Source organism: Mastigoproctus giganteus, chromosome 1 (genome assembly GCF_048544385.1).
Source record: "Mastigoproctus giganteus isolate SK-2022 chromosome 1, ASM4854438v1, whole genome shotgun sequence".
NCBI classification, from domain to species: Eukaryota; Metazoa; Arthropoda; class Arachnida; order Uropygi; family Thelyphonidae; genus Mastigoproctus; species Mastigoproctus giganteus.
In genome coordinates, this window is record NC_143575.1 from 221,026,537 (window position 1) to 221,046,247 (window position 19,711).

General features: G+C 39.0%; 1 protein-coding gene across 1 annotated transcript in view; it reads left to right on the forward strand.

Annotated features, from left to right (window-relative positions):
• The window catches only part of Usp32 (Ubiquitin specific protease 32), an 837,997-nt gene that overhangs the window by 304,175 nt on the left and 514,111 nt on the right, over positions 1-19,711 (forward strand). Inside the window, exon 13 of the mRNA XM_090368859.1 lies at positions 12,388-12,687. Coding sequence (XP_090224985.1) covers positions 12,388-12,687 — 300 coding nt within the window. The remainder of the gene's footprint in view (positions 1-12,387; positions 12,688-19,711) is intronic.

The following is a 19,711-nucleotide window of genomic DNA, read 5'->3' on the forward strand; positions in this document are numbered from 1 at the left end:
ACAGAGGAATTAGATTCTCTTACAGTAGGTGTGATAGCAGATTGTCACTATGGTCATGTCCATTTGCCATATATAATAGTAGTAGTAGTGGCACTTGATGCAAGAAAGCAAGTGTAGGAGCTTATGCAGCATCAGCCAAAAAAAAAAAAAAAAAAAAAAAATCACACCATACCCTCCAATTGCCTGTCCAGTTCCTCCTTAAATTTATTTAACCTATCAACTTCCACAACGACAGATGGAAGTTTGTTCCAGCAATTAACCACCCGCTGGCTAAAGGCAAATTTCCGCACATCTATTCTACATCTATCCTTTCTTAATTTGAACTTATGTCCCCGTAGGTTCGTATTCTGAACAAGTGGGAGGATCCCATCAGAATTCAGCGTGCTCAACCCATTCAAGGCCTTATAGACCTCAATCAGATCACCGCGCAGGTGCCTAGTCTCCAGCCACTGCAATTTGCAGAACTTAAGCCTCTCTTGGTAAGAGGATCCCTTCATTCCCCTCACCAATCGTGTTGCTCTTCTCTGTACACGCTCAAGCAAATCTACATCCTTCCTAAAATGAGGCCTCCAGACCTGTACGCAGTACTCAAGGCGTGGCCTGACCATTGCCTTATACAGAGGGACAATCACCTCCTTTTCCCTGCTAGCAAAATTCCTATATATCATTGACAAAACCCCATGACCTGCCCTAGCAGCCTGTCTACATTGCTCAGAAAACTTCATATCTGACTGCACAATTACTCCCAGGTCTTTTTCATTTTCTACCACCTTAAGTGTAGTACCACACAGTTGGTACGTTTCTCTGGGGTTACTTCTACCCATATGCAGTACTTTGCATTTGTCAAGGTTAAACTTCAGTTGCCACTTCTTAGCCCATCTGCCCAAATTATCTAGATCCTGTTGCAGTAGCACACTGCCATTACTGTCATTAACAACCCTGCCAACCTTTGTGTCATCTGCAAACTTCGACATTAAGCCTGATATACCTTCATCAATATCATTGATAAATATACAAAACAACAGTGGACCCAACACCGAACCCTGTGGGACTCCACTAATAACATTAGTCCACGAAGAGCAGCACCCATTGATTACCACCCTCTGTCTTCTCCCACTTAACCATCCTTTTATCCATTGTAGCAACTTACCCTTAATACCATTCTGCTCCAATTTGTACAGTAGTCTTCCATGCGCAACAGTGTCAAAAGCTTTCCTGAAATCCAAGTATATGATATCAAAATTATTTTTTGCATCCAGTTCCTTTGTGACCACATCATAATAACCAATCAAATTTGTCAGACAAGACTTTCCCTTAACAAACCCATGCTGTGTCTGAATTATTGCTGCAGTCTTGTCTAGATGATCCTGCAATGCATCTTTAACCAGTGACTCCATTATTTTACCCGGAACAGAAGTTAAACTGACTGGTCTGTAATTATTCGTGTCACCCTTCGAACCTCCTTTGTGAATTGGGGATACATTTGCACATCTCCAGTCCGTGGGAACCTCCCCTGAATCCAAGGATGCTCTCATAATTATGGCTAAGGGTTTGCTTAGTTGCTTTGCCGCCTCCTTTAATATAACTGGATAGATCCCATCCGCCCCAGGTGCCTTTCTTATGTTTAACTTCAACAATTTCTCCTCCACTTTGCTCTCAGTTATTACAAAATCATTAAGCACACTGCTACAATTTGATAACCTTCTTCCATTTTCAAACTGTAATGATTCCTCACGTGTGAATGTAGATGCAAAATACTCATTCAGTTTGTTTGCTATCTGAGCAGGATCATCAACAGTCGAACCATCGATGTCAAGTGGACCAATCATATTCAGCCCCTTCCTTTTAGAGTTTATATAAGTAAAGAAATCCTTGCTGTTTTTCTTAGCATCTTTTGCCAAAGATTTCTCGTAATCCGCCTTTGCCTGCCGAACCTCCTTTGTGACCTGATTACAGACTAGCTTATATCTGCTACAGGCTTCTGCGTCGCCTGATAATTTATATGCATCCCATGCATTTTTCTTCTCTGACACGAGTCTCATTAGTTCATTTGATAACCATTTAGGCCTAAACCTTGAACAATATTTCTTCATCAGTATGAAAAGTCTAGTAGCTTCCACGATTAATTCCTTGAATGCTTCCCACTTAGAATTTACTGTTTGTAACATCGTCAGTCGATCCCACTGTACAGAATTTAAAAACTGTCTGAGACCACTGTACTCCCCTTTACGGAAGCAAAAACCCTTTCCTTTACCCCTGACGGTAGTTACCTCTTTGAGTAAATCCCACTTCAGCACACTGTGATCACTGCCACCTAGTGGTTCCTTTATCTGCAAATTCTTAATACACGAATGATCACTGCTGATAACCAGATCAAGAGTATTACTTTCTCTGGTTGCCTCTCGAACATGCTGCTGCAGAAAACAATCATCCAATAAATCCACAAAAGTCTGACTAGTGTGTGAGTGACCAACCCACAAGTTCCAGTCAATATCTGGGAAGTTAAAATCCCCCATTATAAGACATTCTGATTTACTGGCCCACTCTATTTCTCTGTACAATTGTTCATTGTACTCATTCGAGTCATTAGGCCTATAACACACTCCTACTCTTATCTTTGCTTTTGCAGTGCTTATGTCACACCAAACTGACTCAACAGTGCACTGTCCATCTATATCAACTGGATGCACTTCTTTTGATTTTATGTTTTTCTTAATTAACAGCATAACACCTCCTCCCTTTCTGTCCTGTCTATCCTTTCTGTACACATTGTACTCCCCAAATTCCAGTTCTGCATTCCTTATATCTTTGTGACACCACGTCTCTGCTATCCCAACAATATCCGCCTTTGATGTCTTGACCAACACTTCAAATTCATCAAATTTATTTACTATACTTCTAGCATTGGTATACATGCAAGCATACATGCTCCTATGCCTATTCCTTGTTACCCTAACACATCCCATATACCCAACTATTCCAGGATGACTGCCATCCGTCCCTGAAACCCCCAACACCCCTCACTCCAGGTCGCTTCTTATTCTAATAGAAGTTGTGCAAGAATCACCTTCACCTCTGCCTGCGGTTACTGTTAAACTATTAGTCTTTGTATCCCCCCAAGCTAGCAGTTTTCCGACCCACCTAACACTGCCTCGATAGCATCAGCAAATATTCTTGCACCCTTTCTATTTAAGTGTATCCCATCCCTGTAGAAGCAGTCTCTCCTGTTAACAAGTACAGTCCAGGCTGAAAAAAATTCTACCCCTTGAGCCTTGCACAATCTTTCCAGGGCCGAATTGATCGACAAGGCTCTCATCATATACTCCCTCCTATCGTGTCTGGGCAGAATTGCAGACACTTTCAAATTCAACCCTAATTCTCGGCTTTTTTTCAACAGTGACCTGTACTTGTTGAGTAATTCTGCCGGTCTCCTACTCTTAATATCATTAGTGCCAACGTGTACAACTATATCACCTTTTGTGCCCTTGAAAGATTATATCCGCTCTACAACGTCATCAACCTTTGCCCCTGGCAGACATACCCTGGTCCTGTTCCACCTATCCTTTTTACATAGCATGTTCCCCGTTTCCCTGACAATAGAGTCACCAACAACTAATAGTTCCTGTGGGACCAGCGCATTCTGCCTTGGGGGTTGCCGCTGTGTTGCGTGATGACCAAGTGCAAGCTCTGGCGTTGATGTGGGCAGCTGAGAGCTTGATGGGCCCCTCAATTTATTTCCTTTGAGGGCATCCACCCTGTCCTTCAAACTCTCATATAGGCCCATAACAACGCTGAGTTGTCGCCTGATTTCCTTACACTCCTTACATCGCGCACACACAAAGACATCCCCCATGGCAATATCATGTTCCGTTCCAGAGAGTTCGGCAAACATTTCACAAGTTGCACATTTTTTTAGGCTGTGACGCGTTGGAGAATCGCCCCCCTCAGTTCTCCCCCGAGTCACAACACTCCTGCCACTTTGTGCCCGTTGCTTTGCTGCTCTAGTTCGGGGCATGGTAGTTTAAATTAATAAAATCAATAAATTAAATGTCAGTAGTATTTGAATAGAAACTATGAAATAGAAACAGTGAAGCGTATTACTATATAATTATGCGTTAGAGCTACCTCAATTAAAAAATTTGAATTCCCTACAAAAACTTTGAATTCCCTATATACAAAAACAATGGCTACAAAAATCGAACAAAAATAACGGTTTTACCTAACGTAAGTAAAATCCACAAAAACTCTTTATCTAAATTAAAATAAAAAATAACCAGTGTAACTATAACTATATGACTACGTATTAAGTACAATATAAAACAACAATCATGTAAATAAAAGGCAAACACTTATCGTTTTTGCGGAGCCTGTAACTGTCAGCTGTAACTTTTAAATAGAGTCAGCGCCCTCTCTATTATCTATGATACTATTATCAATGATATTATCTCTATTATCAATGATACTGAGCATCCACACCAAGAATCAACTCTTGAAAACACATACGACAGAAGATAATGCTACTAACAGTTCATTACAAAATGTTTTTCTTTTCTTTACCATCAGATACAGTTTAACCTGCTGTTTTTGCAGAACCTTCTGATTAGCGCCGCTTGAAATTTCTAGTTTATGACTTGCTTTCTGCATTAATGTCTGTGTACTGGAATGTGAGCATCCCACATTGTGTCCACAGAATTTTCCGGAAACTAAGGTTGGCCTTTATTAGGTCTCTCACAAATGATGCAACTTATCTCAGTAAACTATTTTGGTTTACTTCTTGGTAAACCATATAATGTCAGAAATGAGACAAAAATATCTCTGTTATCATGAATAAAAAGTTACAAATTTTTCAAATCATCTGCTAATTTATAGCCATCCTGTATCTTCATTCCATCATGGATGTAGCCAGAGGTTTAATTAATTATTTATTTGTGGAAAAATACGTATTACCTGTAAGTTTATTAGTTCATAGTAATATTAAATTTAATAATAATATTTTTAACTGAGCAATGGGCATGCTGTAAATCACACCCCCTTTAATAAAAATATTAAAAATCTATTAAAATTTTCATTGTGAATTTTAAATGTTTAATTATCTTTTCATATGTTGATCTGCATCAATCATTATTTTTTAATTAGAAATCCATATCCTTTATTGGTGTACAAAATGCACCATACGTCTTCACTCACATGTATGTAATATTTTCCCTTGGAATTTTAGTTTCTGCTTCTACTGGGTGCAGAGACTGGTAAAGGGAACAAAAGGGTGCTCTTACCTAGAAAGATTTTAGTTCTGCAAATTACAGTGCCTCCAGACCAGACACTACTGCAGGGAGATCTGATTTAAGTGTTTAAAGCCTTGAATTGATCGAGTAAGCTGAATGTTAATGCCATCCTTCCACTTGCTGAGACTACACAAATGAGGGAGCATAAATTCAAGTTGAGGAAGGATGATTGCAGAATAGACGTGCAGAAAAGACTAAACAGACAGAGACTAAACCAGGCTTTTCATCCATGTGGAACCTGGTGATGCAACTGCCTCATTCTGATGGTATTCATCATCATTTAAAATATTTTCATTGTTAGGCACTATCATTCTTTTGCACCATCACCTTCTGTTATCCTGCTGAGTAGAGCAGACACCACTAAGGTGTCACCTGAAAGCCCAAAGAGGGTGCTCATGAGCTCTTCACATATTGACTGAAAAATTTAAAAATCTTTCCAAGTGCAGTAAAATACACTTACATTTTATTATTTTTAATTTATAATAAAACACTTTTTCATAATTTCATAACTAGTAATCTTTTTTTTTTGTTTTTTTAAAAATAATTTCCAAAAACAGCAAAGCTTATATAGCATCAGCCAAAAAAATAGAAATGTGCACAGTTTACCCATCCATACTCCAAGAATTTTAGTTCTTTCTTAAATTTATTCAATCCATCCACTTCCACTACAGTAGATGGAAGCCTGTTCCAACAATTGACCACCTGCTGATTAAAGGCAAACTTCCGCACATCTATCCTGCAATTGTCCTTCTTCAACTTGAATTTATGCCCCCTCGTGTTGTAGTCTCAGCAAGTGGAAGAATGCCATTAACATTCAGCCTACTTAATCTATTCAGTGCTTTAAACACCTCAATAGATCTCCCCACAGGTACCTTAGTCTCAAGATACTACAATTTGCAGAACTGAAGCCTTTCTACGTAAGAGTACCCTTTTTTACCCATTACCAGTCTGGTTGCCCTTCTCTGCATCTGTTCCAACAGATCTACATCCTTTCTAAAGTTAGGCCTCCAGATACAATACTCAAGATGTGGCCTAACCATGGCCTAATACAAAGCCACCTCCTTAACCTGCTAGCAAAGTTTCTGTATATTTTTGACAAAACACCATGTCCTGACAGCATGTCTACACTGCTCAGAGAATTCCATGTCTGACTGCATAGTTACTCCCAGGTCTTTTTCATTCTCCGTTACCCTGAGTATAGTTCCACACAGTTGACAAATTGTTCTGGGGTTACCTGCTACCCACGTGCAGTACCTTGCATTTGTCAATATTAAACTTCAGCTGCCATTTCTCAGCCCACCAACCCAATTTTCCTAGATATTGTTGCAGAAGCTGACCCTGATGACTGTCATCAGGGTTACTCTGCCAACCTTTAAATCTGCAGACTTAGACATTAAGCCTGATATACCTTTATCAGTATCATTGATAAATATTGAAAACAATGGACTTCTCTGAATCCTGGGAAGTCCACTAATAGCATTAGTACACGAAGAGCCATGGCCATTGATAATCACTCTGTCTTCTTTCACTTAACCATCCCTTTATCCATAGCAGTTACTTACCTTAATGCCATGTTGCTCCAGTTTGTGCAGTAATCTTTTATGTGCTACAGTCTCAACAGTCTTCCTGAAATCCAAGTACAGTCAGTTCTGCTATAACGCTCATTTGATGCAAAACTTCTATAATCTTCTCCTCATTCCTATTTTGTAAGCTTCATACACTTGCTTTCTTGCATCACATGCCACTACTACTACTACTACTACTACTATTTTTGCAATGCGAATTTGCTCCAGTGCGACAGATATATTAGGGAACAATGCGGGTATAACACGATTTATGCATTGGCTCATGCACGATTTCATCTGCAACTAGCACCAAGTGAATGCAAAACCTGGCACCAAGCTGAATGTAGCGACCTGCACAGCAATACATACAAGTTTACAAAGTTTAAAAAATGTCAGACATCAAATGTGTGAGCTATAGTGCCCATTTACTGTAGTTGTATTAGCCGGAGACACACTGTTATCATTCGCTGTATTCACAAGATAACATGTGATATTGTTGGTTGATTCATGTTTTCAGGAGCTCACATTTTTCTGTTCAAACAGAAATTTTGTGATGCATGATAGTGTGAGCAAAAGGAGCACATTTCTGGAAGTCACTACCATCAAACAATAAAGACAATTTGCAGTTCCCAGTTTATTGGGCTTTTCTGTTAGTGAAATCCAATTATAAATGGGTAGTAAACTTGATCTTATTGCATTTGCAATTATACCTATAGCTGGAATTCTGTGAGTTTTTACGTTATTATTGTGAAATGTGTTTTCCCTTCCATGAAATCTTCAATTGTGTAAAAAACAAATTTTCAGATAAAACTTCTATAATCTTCTCCTCATTCCTATTTTGTAAGCTTCATAAACTTGTCTCACCTGTGCAATTTGTGTCTCGTGTTCGTCGTTATTGATTGATTATCTTTTTCACTGTTTTAAATTTTACAATACAGAAAAAAAAAAAAAAAAAAAAAAAAAAAAAGAAAATGTCAGTGAACAGAAATATCAATCAAGCAATTAGTGTAATATTTATTTTATTTATTAGAAATTTAAGATGTCTAAACCTGTGTTAGCAATTTTATTGGGTTTATAACTTTTTTTTTAGTGTTTTACTTCCAGACTGAACTTTTTTTGAGTGCTCTGCCCTATCCCTATTTTTCCCATAAGCCCTGTTGTTTTTAATGCTCAAAATACCATGAGACGGAGATTTTTAGGAACACATGCACTGTGCTATAGCAGAACTGACTTTGATTTCAAAATTATTTTTTGCATCCAGTTCCTTGGTCACTACATTATAGTAGCATATAGATTGGTTAGACAAGACTGCCCCTTGAGAAATCCATACTGTGATTGCATTATAATTGCATTCCTGTCCAGTTGATCCTGCATTACTTCTTTATACAGTGATTCCATTATTTTCCCTGGAACAGATATTAAGCTAACAGGTCTGTGATTACTCATGTCACCTTTTGAACCCTATGTAATTGGGGATACATTCATATCTCCCCTGAATCCAACAATGCCCTCATAATTATGGCTAAGGATTTGCTTAACTCCTTTGCTGCCTCCCTTAATATAATTAGATAGATTCCATCCACACCAGCTGCCTTTTTTATGTCCATCTTCAATAATTTCTATTCCACTTCCAGTTATCACAAAGTCATTTGGCTCCTCTTTAGAGTTTGATAAACTTCTGCCACCCTCCTTCCCTAAAGAATTCCTTGTGTGAAATGTTGAATCCAACTGATTCAACATTTCACTTATCACCCGTGTTAATTGGATGCACTGCTTAGATTTAATATGCTTCTTAACTAAGAGCAAAATTGTACTTTCCACATTCAAATTCAGCATCACTTATGTCTGAGTGACACCATTTTTCCACTATTCCTGCAATGTCTACATTTGATGACTTAATCAGTTCTTCAAATTCATCCAATTTATTTACAATGCTCCTGGCATTAGTGTAGATGCAAATATACATGCACTTGTTCTTACTCTTAGTTCGGTGCATCAATACCATCAGCAGATATTCTTGCACATCTTCTAATCAAGTATTTCCCATCCCTGTAAAAACAGTCTCTCCTGTTAACAAGCACAGACCACACAGACTGTGCTAAGAAAACTTCTACCCCATGAGTCTTGCACAATCTCTTCAGGGCTGAATTGATTGACAAGGCTCTCAACATATACTCCCTCCTATCATGTCTGGGCAGAATTGTAGACACTTTCAAATTCAATCCTAACTCTCAACTTTTTCCCAACATTGCCCTTTACTTGTTAAGTAAGTCCTCAGATCTCCTACTCTTAATATAATTAGAGCCAACGTGTACAACAGTATCACCTTTTGTGCCATTAAAAGATGATATCCGCTCTACAACATTGTACTTTTGCCCCATATCGTGTGCCCAAATCATGTACTTTTGCAGATATAAACCATTCTCATATTCCACCTATCCTTCTTGCACTACATATTTCCCAACGATAGAGTCACCGACAGTAACTGCCTCCTGTAGGACTGGTGCATTCTTGGAAATTGCCGCTGTGTTGTCTGATGCACAAGTGCGAGCTCTGGCATTGAGTTGAGCAGCTGCGAGCTTGATGGGCCCCATTTTAATTTCTTCATGGGCATCTACTCTACTCTTCAACTCTCATAAATGTCCATCAGAATGCTGAATTGGCACCTAATTTCTTCCCACTCCTTGCACCTAACACAAACAAAGACAATCTCCTTGCCTAAATCATGTTCTTTTCTAGAAAGGTGTGCAAACATTTCACAAGTTGCACATTTTGTTAGGCTGTGATACGTTGGGTGAGGCATTATGCTCCACCTCAGCTGGGCGATCTCTAATAATGTTATGTGCATTATTAGAGTGCCTTGCATTATCCTGATGAAACTTGATGTCCTGCTGATTCAGTTTAGGTGTTTTGGTTTTCAGAGCTTGATTAAGCTGTTCCAGAGAAAAGCAGCATCTTTCTTTTTTGCTGGTTGTTCCACTTTCCAAGAAATCGATAAAAAGCAATTTTGATCTCAGAAGAAGGTAGCTATAAGTTTTGTTACTGATTTGAAAAGTTTGCCTTTTTTGTTTACAGGTGATGTTGGGTGTGCACCTTTTCATGTATTGTTGTTTAGTTTGTGGGTCATAATGGAAGAGCCATGTTTCATCACATATGACAACCCCTTTAACGCACTCAGGACCACCAGCACCAAACCTCTCCAGAAGATCTTCATACATCTCTTTCCCCTCCAGCCATCATCTCTCATGTGAGGAGCTTAGGCACCCAGCAAGAACAGATTTTTCTATACCCTGCTGATTCAGTCTTTTGATGATGGTTGAAACACTTCCCTTTGACATTTTTGCAGCATCCCTCACTTGTGGTTATGCACTTTTCATTTTGAATGTTTTTAATCTTCTGGCTCCTGGTTGGTCCTTGAAATCGAAATCACCTTCCCAAAATCACTGAAGCCACCTCTGGAGATAATAAACAATTGCTCGTGCATAAGGAAGAGGGAAGAATTTATGATGTACATCAGTTGTACTACCAATTACCCATTAATGCACCTAATATCATTTTTTGGTGTTTTTAGATCTGAAGATATGGATGGAGAAATCGACAACTGTTTCTGGCAGTGGTGTGTAATGGTGTTCCTGTTCGGTTGGCCACAGCAGTCCATTGAAAACTCCTGGCAGTCCATGAGGCAGATAATTGTTTGAAATTGTGCATTACTTATTGACCCACCTTTGTAGTTCTAAAATTATGAGGAACAAATGTTTATGATGCCTTCTTTGGTGGTCTAGACGAACACCCTATGGTGACTATGTATTTCTTTAGTCTTTAATGAACAATAGGCTTTAACAGATGTACCTTTTTGTCCATTAAACTAAAGTTACTGCATTTTGAAGTCAAAAAATAGGAAAGTGTAGATTTGCAGTTTGTGGCATTAATATATCACATGACAAGTAATATTCTTCACCATATTAATGTGTAAAATACACTCATAACATAAAGTGTCAAGAACAAAAAAACTTTTTTTTTTTTTTCTTTTTTTTTTTCTTTTTTTTTTAAAATCAAAAATGGAAATAAAACTGATTTGGTTGTTATACAGGCACTGTCTTTTTATTGTGCTTTTGGTAAAATATAATCTTCCCTTTACTGTAGCAGAACACACTGGTCTGTTATTCAGAAATCAGTGAAATGTGTGGTGAAAGCAGGACAGGAGACAGCTATTCAGATAAAATTGGCATTGGATATAACTGCGAAGTGTTTGCAAAATGAAATGCTTTCTGTTTTAACCAATGAAAGTAATGATGATGATAAAATACAGAGAATTGTGACTTCTTAGCTTTCCGTACCTTCCATAGAAGGAATTATGCTGGACAAAATATGGGTTGGAGGATCTAATGCTTTATGAATTGAAGCCCAATGAACACCGTATCACATTCCATGTTGACATTGCTGCTGTTATTTTTTTGTCACAAAAAAAAGGTCACGAATTTACCAGTCAAAGTGGATTGACATTCTTTATAGATATTTCATTTTTTGGAGAGAAATGCTAAAAGAAAAGAAAGCTAAAGAGGTTTAAAAATCTTGATAGCAAAGAAACCAAGAAGATAACTAACACAGTTCTGTACAGATTACTCTTACTTAGCAGATATTTGTCAAGGTTGGCTGACCAGTGGGAATATTTTCTTTGTTTTTTGCATTGAAGAGGTAGGCATTAGAAGCCAATGTCTCTGTTTCTGAATTTTTTTCAAAATTTCAAAGTGTGGGTAAAATACATATTCTAACTGTGAAAAGGAAAAGCAGACTAGAGAAAAAAAGAAAGAAAGAAAAAAAAAAAAAAATGCCGGGAAATCAGGTTATGGACTTAGTTGCAATTGAAAGAGAGTTACTATTAGGATTGTTACTCAACAGAAATTTAAGCTCTTTTTTTTTTTTTTTTAGCACTAGATTGGGGCAAGATCATTTGTCTGATTAAATTTATAGTTATTAGCATTTAACACATTAATTACAAATTATTGTTAAATAAATTATTAATTGTATTCTATTTAAATTCTTTATATTGTTTGTTTTGAATATAAACATTTTAGTAAAAGTGTTCCCCCCCACCTTGTGTATCTCTCACTACTAACTAAATTAACATTCATTACCAGATTCTAAAGTTTGCTTGTTTTTATTATCTATGACTTATACATATAATCAAATTATTCAGACTTTTTTGCTAATTTATAAAATCCCTATTGGTCCAAATTAACAAGCTATTTCTATACTCTTGTAAATAAGTAATGCATATGCCCTTGTGAAGATGATCCCATAGAACAAATCTAATATCTACATATTTTTGTAATTTTTTTTTCAGTATTATATGTATTACTTTGTAGTTAGCTCTTGAGGGGCTGCAACTGTTGTTTGCCCTTTCTCCTACCAGTTTGGTGACTTATTGAATGATAAGAGAAAGGGAATTTTTCTGTTTATAATAAATTGTTTACCAAGCCAAGAATGCAGTTGTAGCATATTCTTAATTAATTTTTAATAGGTGAATTTCCTTATTTCAGGTTAGTATCAGTATGCCATCTTATCCTTCTGGTAGTTTAAAACGCACTAGTAAAATGCAGCGTAAAGTTGATGGCAGTGTAGCTCAGACATCAGAAGATGGCAGTTCAAATGTCATTCTCTCTAGCGTAACAACAGTCGGTGAAGATGTGGCATCCTCTTTGTCACATAGCTTGAGCAGTAGTGTCGGCTCTGTAAACAGTGAATGTTCCTTTGGCCCAAGAAATTCAAGTGAAATCTCCTTGCAGCATTATCAGGGGTCATCTTCTTCACTCTCAGTGGTAAAAAAAAATTCATTGCAGGTAAATAAACTCTTTATAAAAAAAAATTCAGATATACACCGATGAGCCAAAACATTAAGACCAGTGAGTCATTATGCAAATTGGAGCAACTGCAGGTGAACTACGGCATGTGCACGGGTCGAGACATGGTATGAAAAACACCTGATACTGAGCTCTGTTAATCAGTGTTACTCTTGTTCTTCAGATGGGAAAGGCAGACTTGAGCAAGTTTTACAAAGGCCAGATTGTAATGGCCAGACAACTGGGTCAGAGCCTACCCAAAATGGCACAACTGGTGGGACATTCATGGTCATCCATGGTTAGTACCTACTGAAAGTGGTCTGAGGGGAAACCCATGAACAGCTGGCGGGGTGTTGGATGGCCACAGCTCATTGATGTTCGAGGTGAGTGAAGGCTCTCCCGGATGGTACATGGCCAACAGAAGTTCTACTGTGACACAACTTGCCAGTAATTGTAATGCTGGTGATGGGAGTAATGTGTCACAACACAGTACATCGAACTCTGCTGAAAATGAGGCTGTGTAGCTGCAGGCTGCTCCCAGTGCCCATGCTAACCACAGTTCACCAGCAACAGTACCTACAATGGGCACATCAGCATTGAAACTGGACCTTGAATGATTAGAAAAAGGTCGTCTGGTCCGATGAATCACATTACCTGTTGCACCATGTGGACAGCCGTGTACATGTACGTCATTTACCTGAGGAAGTGATGGCGCCTAGATGCACCAAAAACAAGCCAGTGTCAGCAGTGTCATGTTTTGGGCAATGTTCGGCTGGGATACCCTGGGTCCAGTGATCCATGTGTCAGGCACTCTGACATCTACCACCTACCTAAACATGATTGCTGACCAGGTACACCCTTTCATGGCAATGGTCTTCCCTCTGGCGGTGCCATCTTTCAGAAGGATAATGCGCCGTGTCACACCGCCTGAATTGTTCGAGACTGGTTTGTGGAACGTGAGGAAGACTTCTAGGTATTGCCCTAACCTTCAAATTTCCCAGACATCAATCCCATCGAGCATCTGTGGTTTGTGTTGGAACACTAACTCCGATCTGCGGTCTCTCAACCACGGACCTTACAGGAATTAAAAGATCTTTTGGTTGTGTTGGTACTAGATACCACAATTCACATTTAGAAATCCTGTAGCATCAATGCCTTGCTGGGTACAAGCTGTTTTGGCTGCACATGGAGGACCAACATCATATGAGATAGGTGTTCATAATGATTTGGCTCATCAGTATGATCTAGGTATAGCCATTTTCAAGATGAATTTTGAGTAAATAGCTAAAACTTGGAAGACTATCATGGATAAATTGGATTATAATCTTGATAATTAAACTGTTGCTTTTCTCCATGAAAGTTTAACATTTTAAAGGATCTTATTTTATGTAATAATCACCGCATTTTGTTTTTAATTTATTTTTTGTCGTATATAGGATATAAGTCTGTTCGGAATTTATTTTCTATCAAAAATTGAATTCTAAATGGATAATACCTTTGCATTTAACAATATTAAACTTCATTTGCCATTTCTCAGTCCAGCTGCCTAATTTTTCTAGATCTTGTTGCTTTAGCAGAACTTGATTACTTTTATTAACCACCCTGCCAACCTTTGTGCTATCTGCACACTTAGATATTAAGCCTAATATGCCATCATCAATATTGTTAATAAATGCAGAAAACAACAATGGGTCCCAACATTAAACTGGGGAACTCCACTAATAACATTATTATTATTATTATTATTTCTCCCTGATTGGGGGATTCCACTCCGTGACGGGTACTGCTACCAAGTACACAGGTGGTTGTAATGTCTGGTGTTGCTGTTGTTCGAGGAAATCTCTGACAGGTGTTCAGGATTACAATTTTCTGGATTGCCTTGTAGGTGTTCTTTGGAAGACCTGTTGCTGCTATGTAGAGTCTTTGGCACCATACCGGTGGTTGACACAATGATTGGGACGGTTGATACTTCTTGCATATGCCACATCTCCTTGACCTCGTGTCTCAGGTTCGTGTACTTCCTAATTTTTCCTCATGGGTTTTCTGGGCATTGCTAGTGTTGGGCACAGCTATGTCAATCTCCGTAGCTGAGTGGGCAGGAACGGGAGTGCAGTAGCACACGCTCTTTGTGTAGACCAGGGTTCAGGCCCCTGACTGCTGAATACGGTCGATCTGCCAACCTGCACTGGACCAGCGTGGCAGATTATGGTCCATTTCCCTCAGCATGGATTGTTGAGGAGGCTTCCATCCTGCAGTGGGTTGATAATGACTGCACTTTACTTTTTTTTATGTCAATCAGGTAGGTAGCCTTTTCCATCTTGTCCACAAGGTTTATGTCCCGTCTGTTGTGCAGGATAGTCTTATCCATTATTATGGTCCCAGTACAGCTTGTGGGTTTCGGGTCTCTAGTACTGCCTGGGGTTCGTACTTGTAGTATGGTACACTTTCTTTGGTCAACTGGTATTTCCTTGCTAGCTTCTGATGTATTATCATGGCTACTTGGTCGTGTCTAAGAGTGTACTCAGTCTGGGTGATCACCTTTCACCCTGCGGTGACGTGTTGGATCGTTTCTGAGGCCAGGTGCCATTGTCGACATGTGTCATCTGACATTCCGGGCTCCTTTGCGATGTATTTTCTATAGTTTCTGGTGTTGATTACCTGGTCTTAGATGGCTAGCATGAATCCTTCTGTCTTGGGGAAGAGCGTCCCACTTGTGAGCCATGCATTGGAAGCAATGTTATCGATGTGATCTTGATGGTCATTGTAGTGTCTTTGCCCATCTTTCTAACTTCGTTTCTTGTGCCGTCTGGGTGGGAGGGGTTCCTCACTTAGGTTGAGTTGTGTATACCACTGGGCTATCTTCCTTATGGCCTGGTGAAGTGGTGCTGTGTTGTTCTCGAAGTAATACTTCAGATTAACTATCGCTGTTTTCTGTTGCTCTATCAGGTGTATCAGGCCCCTTCCTCCCTCTTTCCGAGCTATTGTTGGTCTCTCCACTGCTGACTTCGGGTGGTGTTGGCAGCTCTTGGTCATCATTGTCCTTTTCTTTCACATGATATCTTCTGGCTCAGTGTTAGTCCAATCTATGACCCCGGAGGTGTATGTTAGTACTGGAGCTGCATAGGTGTTTATGGATTTAACTGTGTTCTCTTCATTCAATTTTGCTTTCAGCAGGCTTCTGAGTCTGATGATATTTTTCGGTCAGGCACTTCTTGATTTCCTTGTGCTCTAACTACTCAGCCTGCATCACCCCTAGATATTTGTAGGTCTCGCCTTCTGTCATAGCTTTGATCTCTTTACCAGTCAGCAGCTGGTAGTTTCGGTCAACTAATTTTCCCTGGTGCAGTGTGTGTGGGTCTTGCATTTGTCTATTGGCGCATTATAGCCATAGTTGCTGATGCGCCAATAAAACTCAATCAAACAAAGAAAACAAGCATTTGTCTAGACCTAATTCCATCCTGATGTCCTTACTGAATTCTTCGTTGATCCAGTGTAGTTGCTGGAGTTGCTTCTCGGTTGCCGCGTAGAGCTTGATGTTATCCAAGTACATTAGGTGGGTGAGGGTGTAGAGGTTCTTTCTTCCTGGGCTCAGAGCATCTCCCTGAAAGATTCCTCTTCTAATGGGGATTGGCCTGGTTATTATGTTCTCGACCTTAATGGGGTATTCTATTTCACCATTGTTGCTCCTGGGAAGTTTGTCACTATTGGATTGACCTTGCAGATCTTCAGGGTTTATATTAGCCAGCTATGAGTTAAAAGCCTTGCGGTAATCGATGTAGGCCGTGTATACATTGCGGTGCTTCTTGTAGGGCTTGCTCCATAACTGCGGCATCTATGGTTAATTGCCCCTTGCATCCTTTGCTCCTCCGCTTGCATCCCTTCTGCTGTTCGGCCATTATGTTCTGATTTTCTAAGTGGTCTGATATCTTCTTGGTTATGCAAAACCTTGGGAGGTGCATTATGGCCAAAGAAGCCGATGCGCCAACTACCAAAAAAAAAAAAAAAAAAACTTTTTTGGGTGGTCTATTTCCTGCTTTCTCATCTTCACCCGGTTTCCTGTAGAAGGCTCTTTGGTCCTCATCGAAAATTCTGTTGTTTATTTTCCTCTGGGATCTATCTTTGTATCGGCATAGTCTCTTGTTGAGTGTGAAGAAGTTCTGCTTCAGTGTGTCCAAGTATTCTCCTATTCTCTGCTTTCTGGTCTCATGTTTGCTGTGGACGCTGTCTCTTGAGGATGCTCTTCACCTTTCCAATCAATTTCTTACTTCTATTACCCTGCAGTTCCTTCTGTTTTCGGTTCTTCTGCTGCTGGTCTCTTGCTTCTTTTCCATTAATCCTAGTAGCTGCTGTGGCAGCACAGTATACAGCTGTGTGGATAGCCTCCAGCATTGCACCATTGTTGTCAAGGTACAGTAAACCCCCGCTATTCGCGGTATCTGTATTCGCGGTTTCGCGTATTCGCAATTGCTGATTTAATATAAAATGAAACCTAAAAAAAATGTGAATTTCAAAGTGCCGTGAATATTATCCGCCATAAAAAACCATGGGTGTGGCTAAAATTATCTTTCCCAATCAAAACAGCGCTCAGTGGGTGGGGAGAGAGGGGTGACAAAATCGCGAGCGTGGATGTTTTTCACTAATCCTTGTACAGTATGTGTTATGCGCTTGTAATGGAAGTTTTCGTCGTTTGCTTTTAATTTATATGCTTATAAATTGAATAAATTTATCAATTTATCAATATGAATTTATAAATTGATATTGATAAATTTATATGCTTACAAAAGTGATAAATTTACTGTTTTGCAGTGTAAAACAGACTTTTTCAAGAATGTTAACGGACGAAAGTGACTTTATTGTGGACAAGTTCTTTCTAACCCGTACAAAAATATGGCTACGAATAACAAGAGAAATGTGAAAATATCAAAGAAGGTGATGACATTAGCGAATAAAATTGAGCTATTAGACAAAATTTCTAATGGTGAAGGTGTCTCTTCAGTGGCAAAACATTATAAAATCAATGAGTCAACAGTACGATCAATCAAGAAATCGGAAGAAAGAATCTGCCGTAGTGTCCGTAAAACGGGTTAATTGCTTCAAAAATTTGCTCTGTAACTCGTGATGTTAAATTAGAAAAAATGGAAAACGCTTTAAATCTGTGGATAGAAGACCGAACTCAAAATAAAATTCCGTTAAGTTCACTCATCATTCGTGAAAAGGCAAAACTCCTTTATTAACACTTTAGCGAAACTGGTGATAGCACTGGCGGGATAAGTTTTTTTTTTTGCTAGCAAAGCCGCTGGTTTGAAAGATTTGTTTGAAATTTCTAATAAATATTACATTTAATATTAAATTGTTTCTTATTTTCATTTCGATGGCATGTGCTTGCATTTCACTATGTACTGTCTATATACATAGTCATATTATGAAGGTACATATAATACATACATAGACAAAATTTTAGACTAGTTTTTCTTATATATTTCATACTTTGGAATGGAACCCCTTTATTACTATGGGAGCCATAATTCAGTATTCGCGTTTTCGGCATTCGCGACATTTCTCAGGAACGTAACCCCCGCGAATAGCGGGGTTTACTGTAATGTGGCATTATTTGCCTATTATTATTATTATTATTGCTGCTCTTATATTATTTCTTTCTGATTGGGGATTCCACCTCACTACGGGTATTGCTACCAAGTACACAGGGTGGTTATTGTTATGTCTGATGTTACTGTTAGTCGAGGAACTCTCTGACAATCCTGCAGGTGTTCAGGATTGCAAATTTCTGGAGTTCCTTGTAGGTGTTTGCTGGGAAACATATTGCTGCTAGGCTGTTATGTAGGGTCTTTGGCACCATACCTGTGGTTGACACGATGATCGGGATGGTCGTTACTTGTTGCATTGTAACTAAATTATTATTATTATTATTATTAGCTATATGGTGCAAGGAAGCCTGAGGCTTATACTGCACCAGCCAAAAAAAAAAAAAAAATTCCTCAGTTACCCTGAGAGAGAGAGAGAGAGAGAGAGAGAGAGAGAGAGAGAGAGAGAGAAGCAGAAGGCAATCGCCAAGAAAGAGATAATATCCCAAGAATAATGATATCCAGCTCAGGATCCTGAGTGTGCCAAGCCCATACTCACCAGATGTGAGCCACTGGGGTGCCTGGCGCCTCCGTAGCCGGGTGGGGAGGAGCAGCAGTGCGTAGCACACGCTTCTTGATTAGACCGGGGTTCGAGCCCGTCACCACCAAATACAGAGGATGCGGAAAGGTCAAGGGAATGACCACCGCATATCCCAGAGCAATATGGCCTTAGTTGCTAATGCTCCTAAAAAAAAAACCCAAAATAACAAAAAATAACAACTGGGGTACCAGATTAGTCCAGGAAGAGCAATATCCATTAATAACCACTTTCTGTCTTCTCCCACTCAACCATCTTTATTCTTAGCAGTAACTTGCCCTTGATTCCACACTGCTCCAATCTGTATTGCAGTTTTTATGTACATCAGTATCAAAAGCTTTCCTGAAATCCCCAGTTTGTAGGAACTAGTGACTCATTGACATCAGTATGAATACAGCTGGAAAAATGTATGCTTCATTAAATCCATAGTTACTTTTTTCCATAAACAGTGACTTACTGATGTGCAAAAAGAATGCACTTTATTACACACAGCTAAAGGTTTTTTTTTGCCACATGACTAAAGTAGGGATGTCGTGTACATGACTAAAGTAGGGATGAAAACAGATTACTCACCTTGCTTCAGATTCCATACTAATACTACGGACAAGGCTTAATGTGAAGTGGGTGATTTGACTGCCTATTGTTTTTCTCTCTACTATAGTTACTGCGGCTACAAAACAATAATCTTCTTTCTGTTTATGTTCTGACAGACCACATAGGGACACAGAAGTTCACAAGATAAGGAGAATAATAGAACATCATATTTTGCAGGTGATTTTTATTATATGTGTGAGAAAATAATTCAATAATTCCACAGTACGTAATAAAGTGAAAATGTCATGTA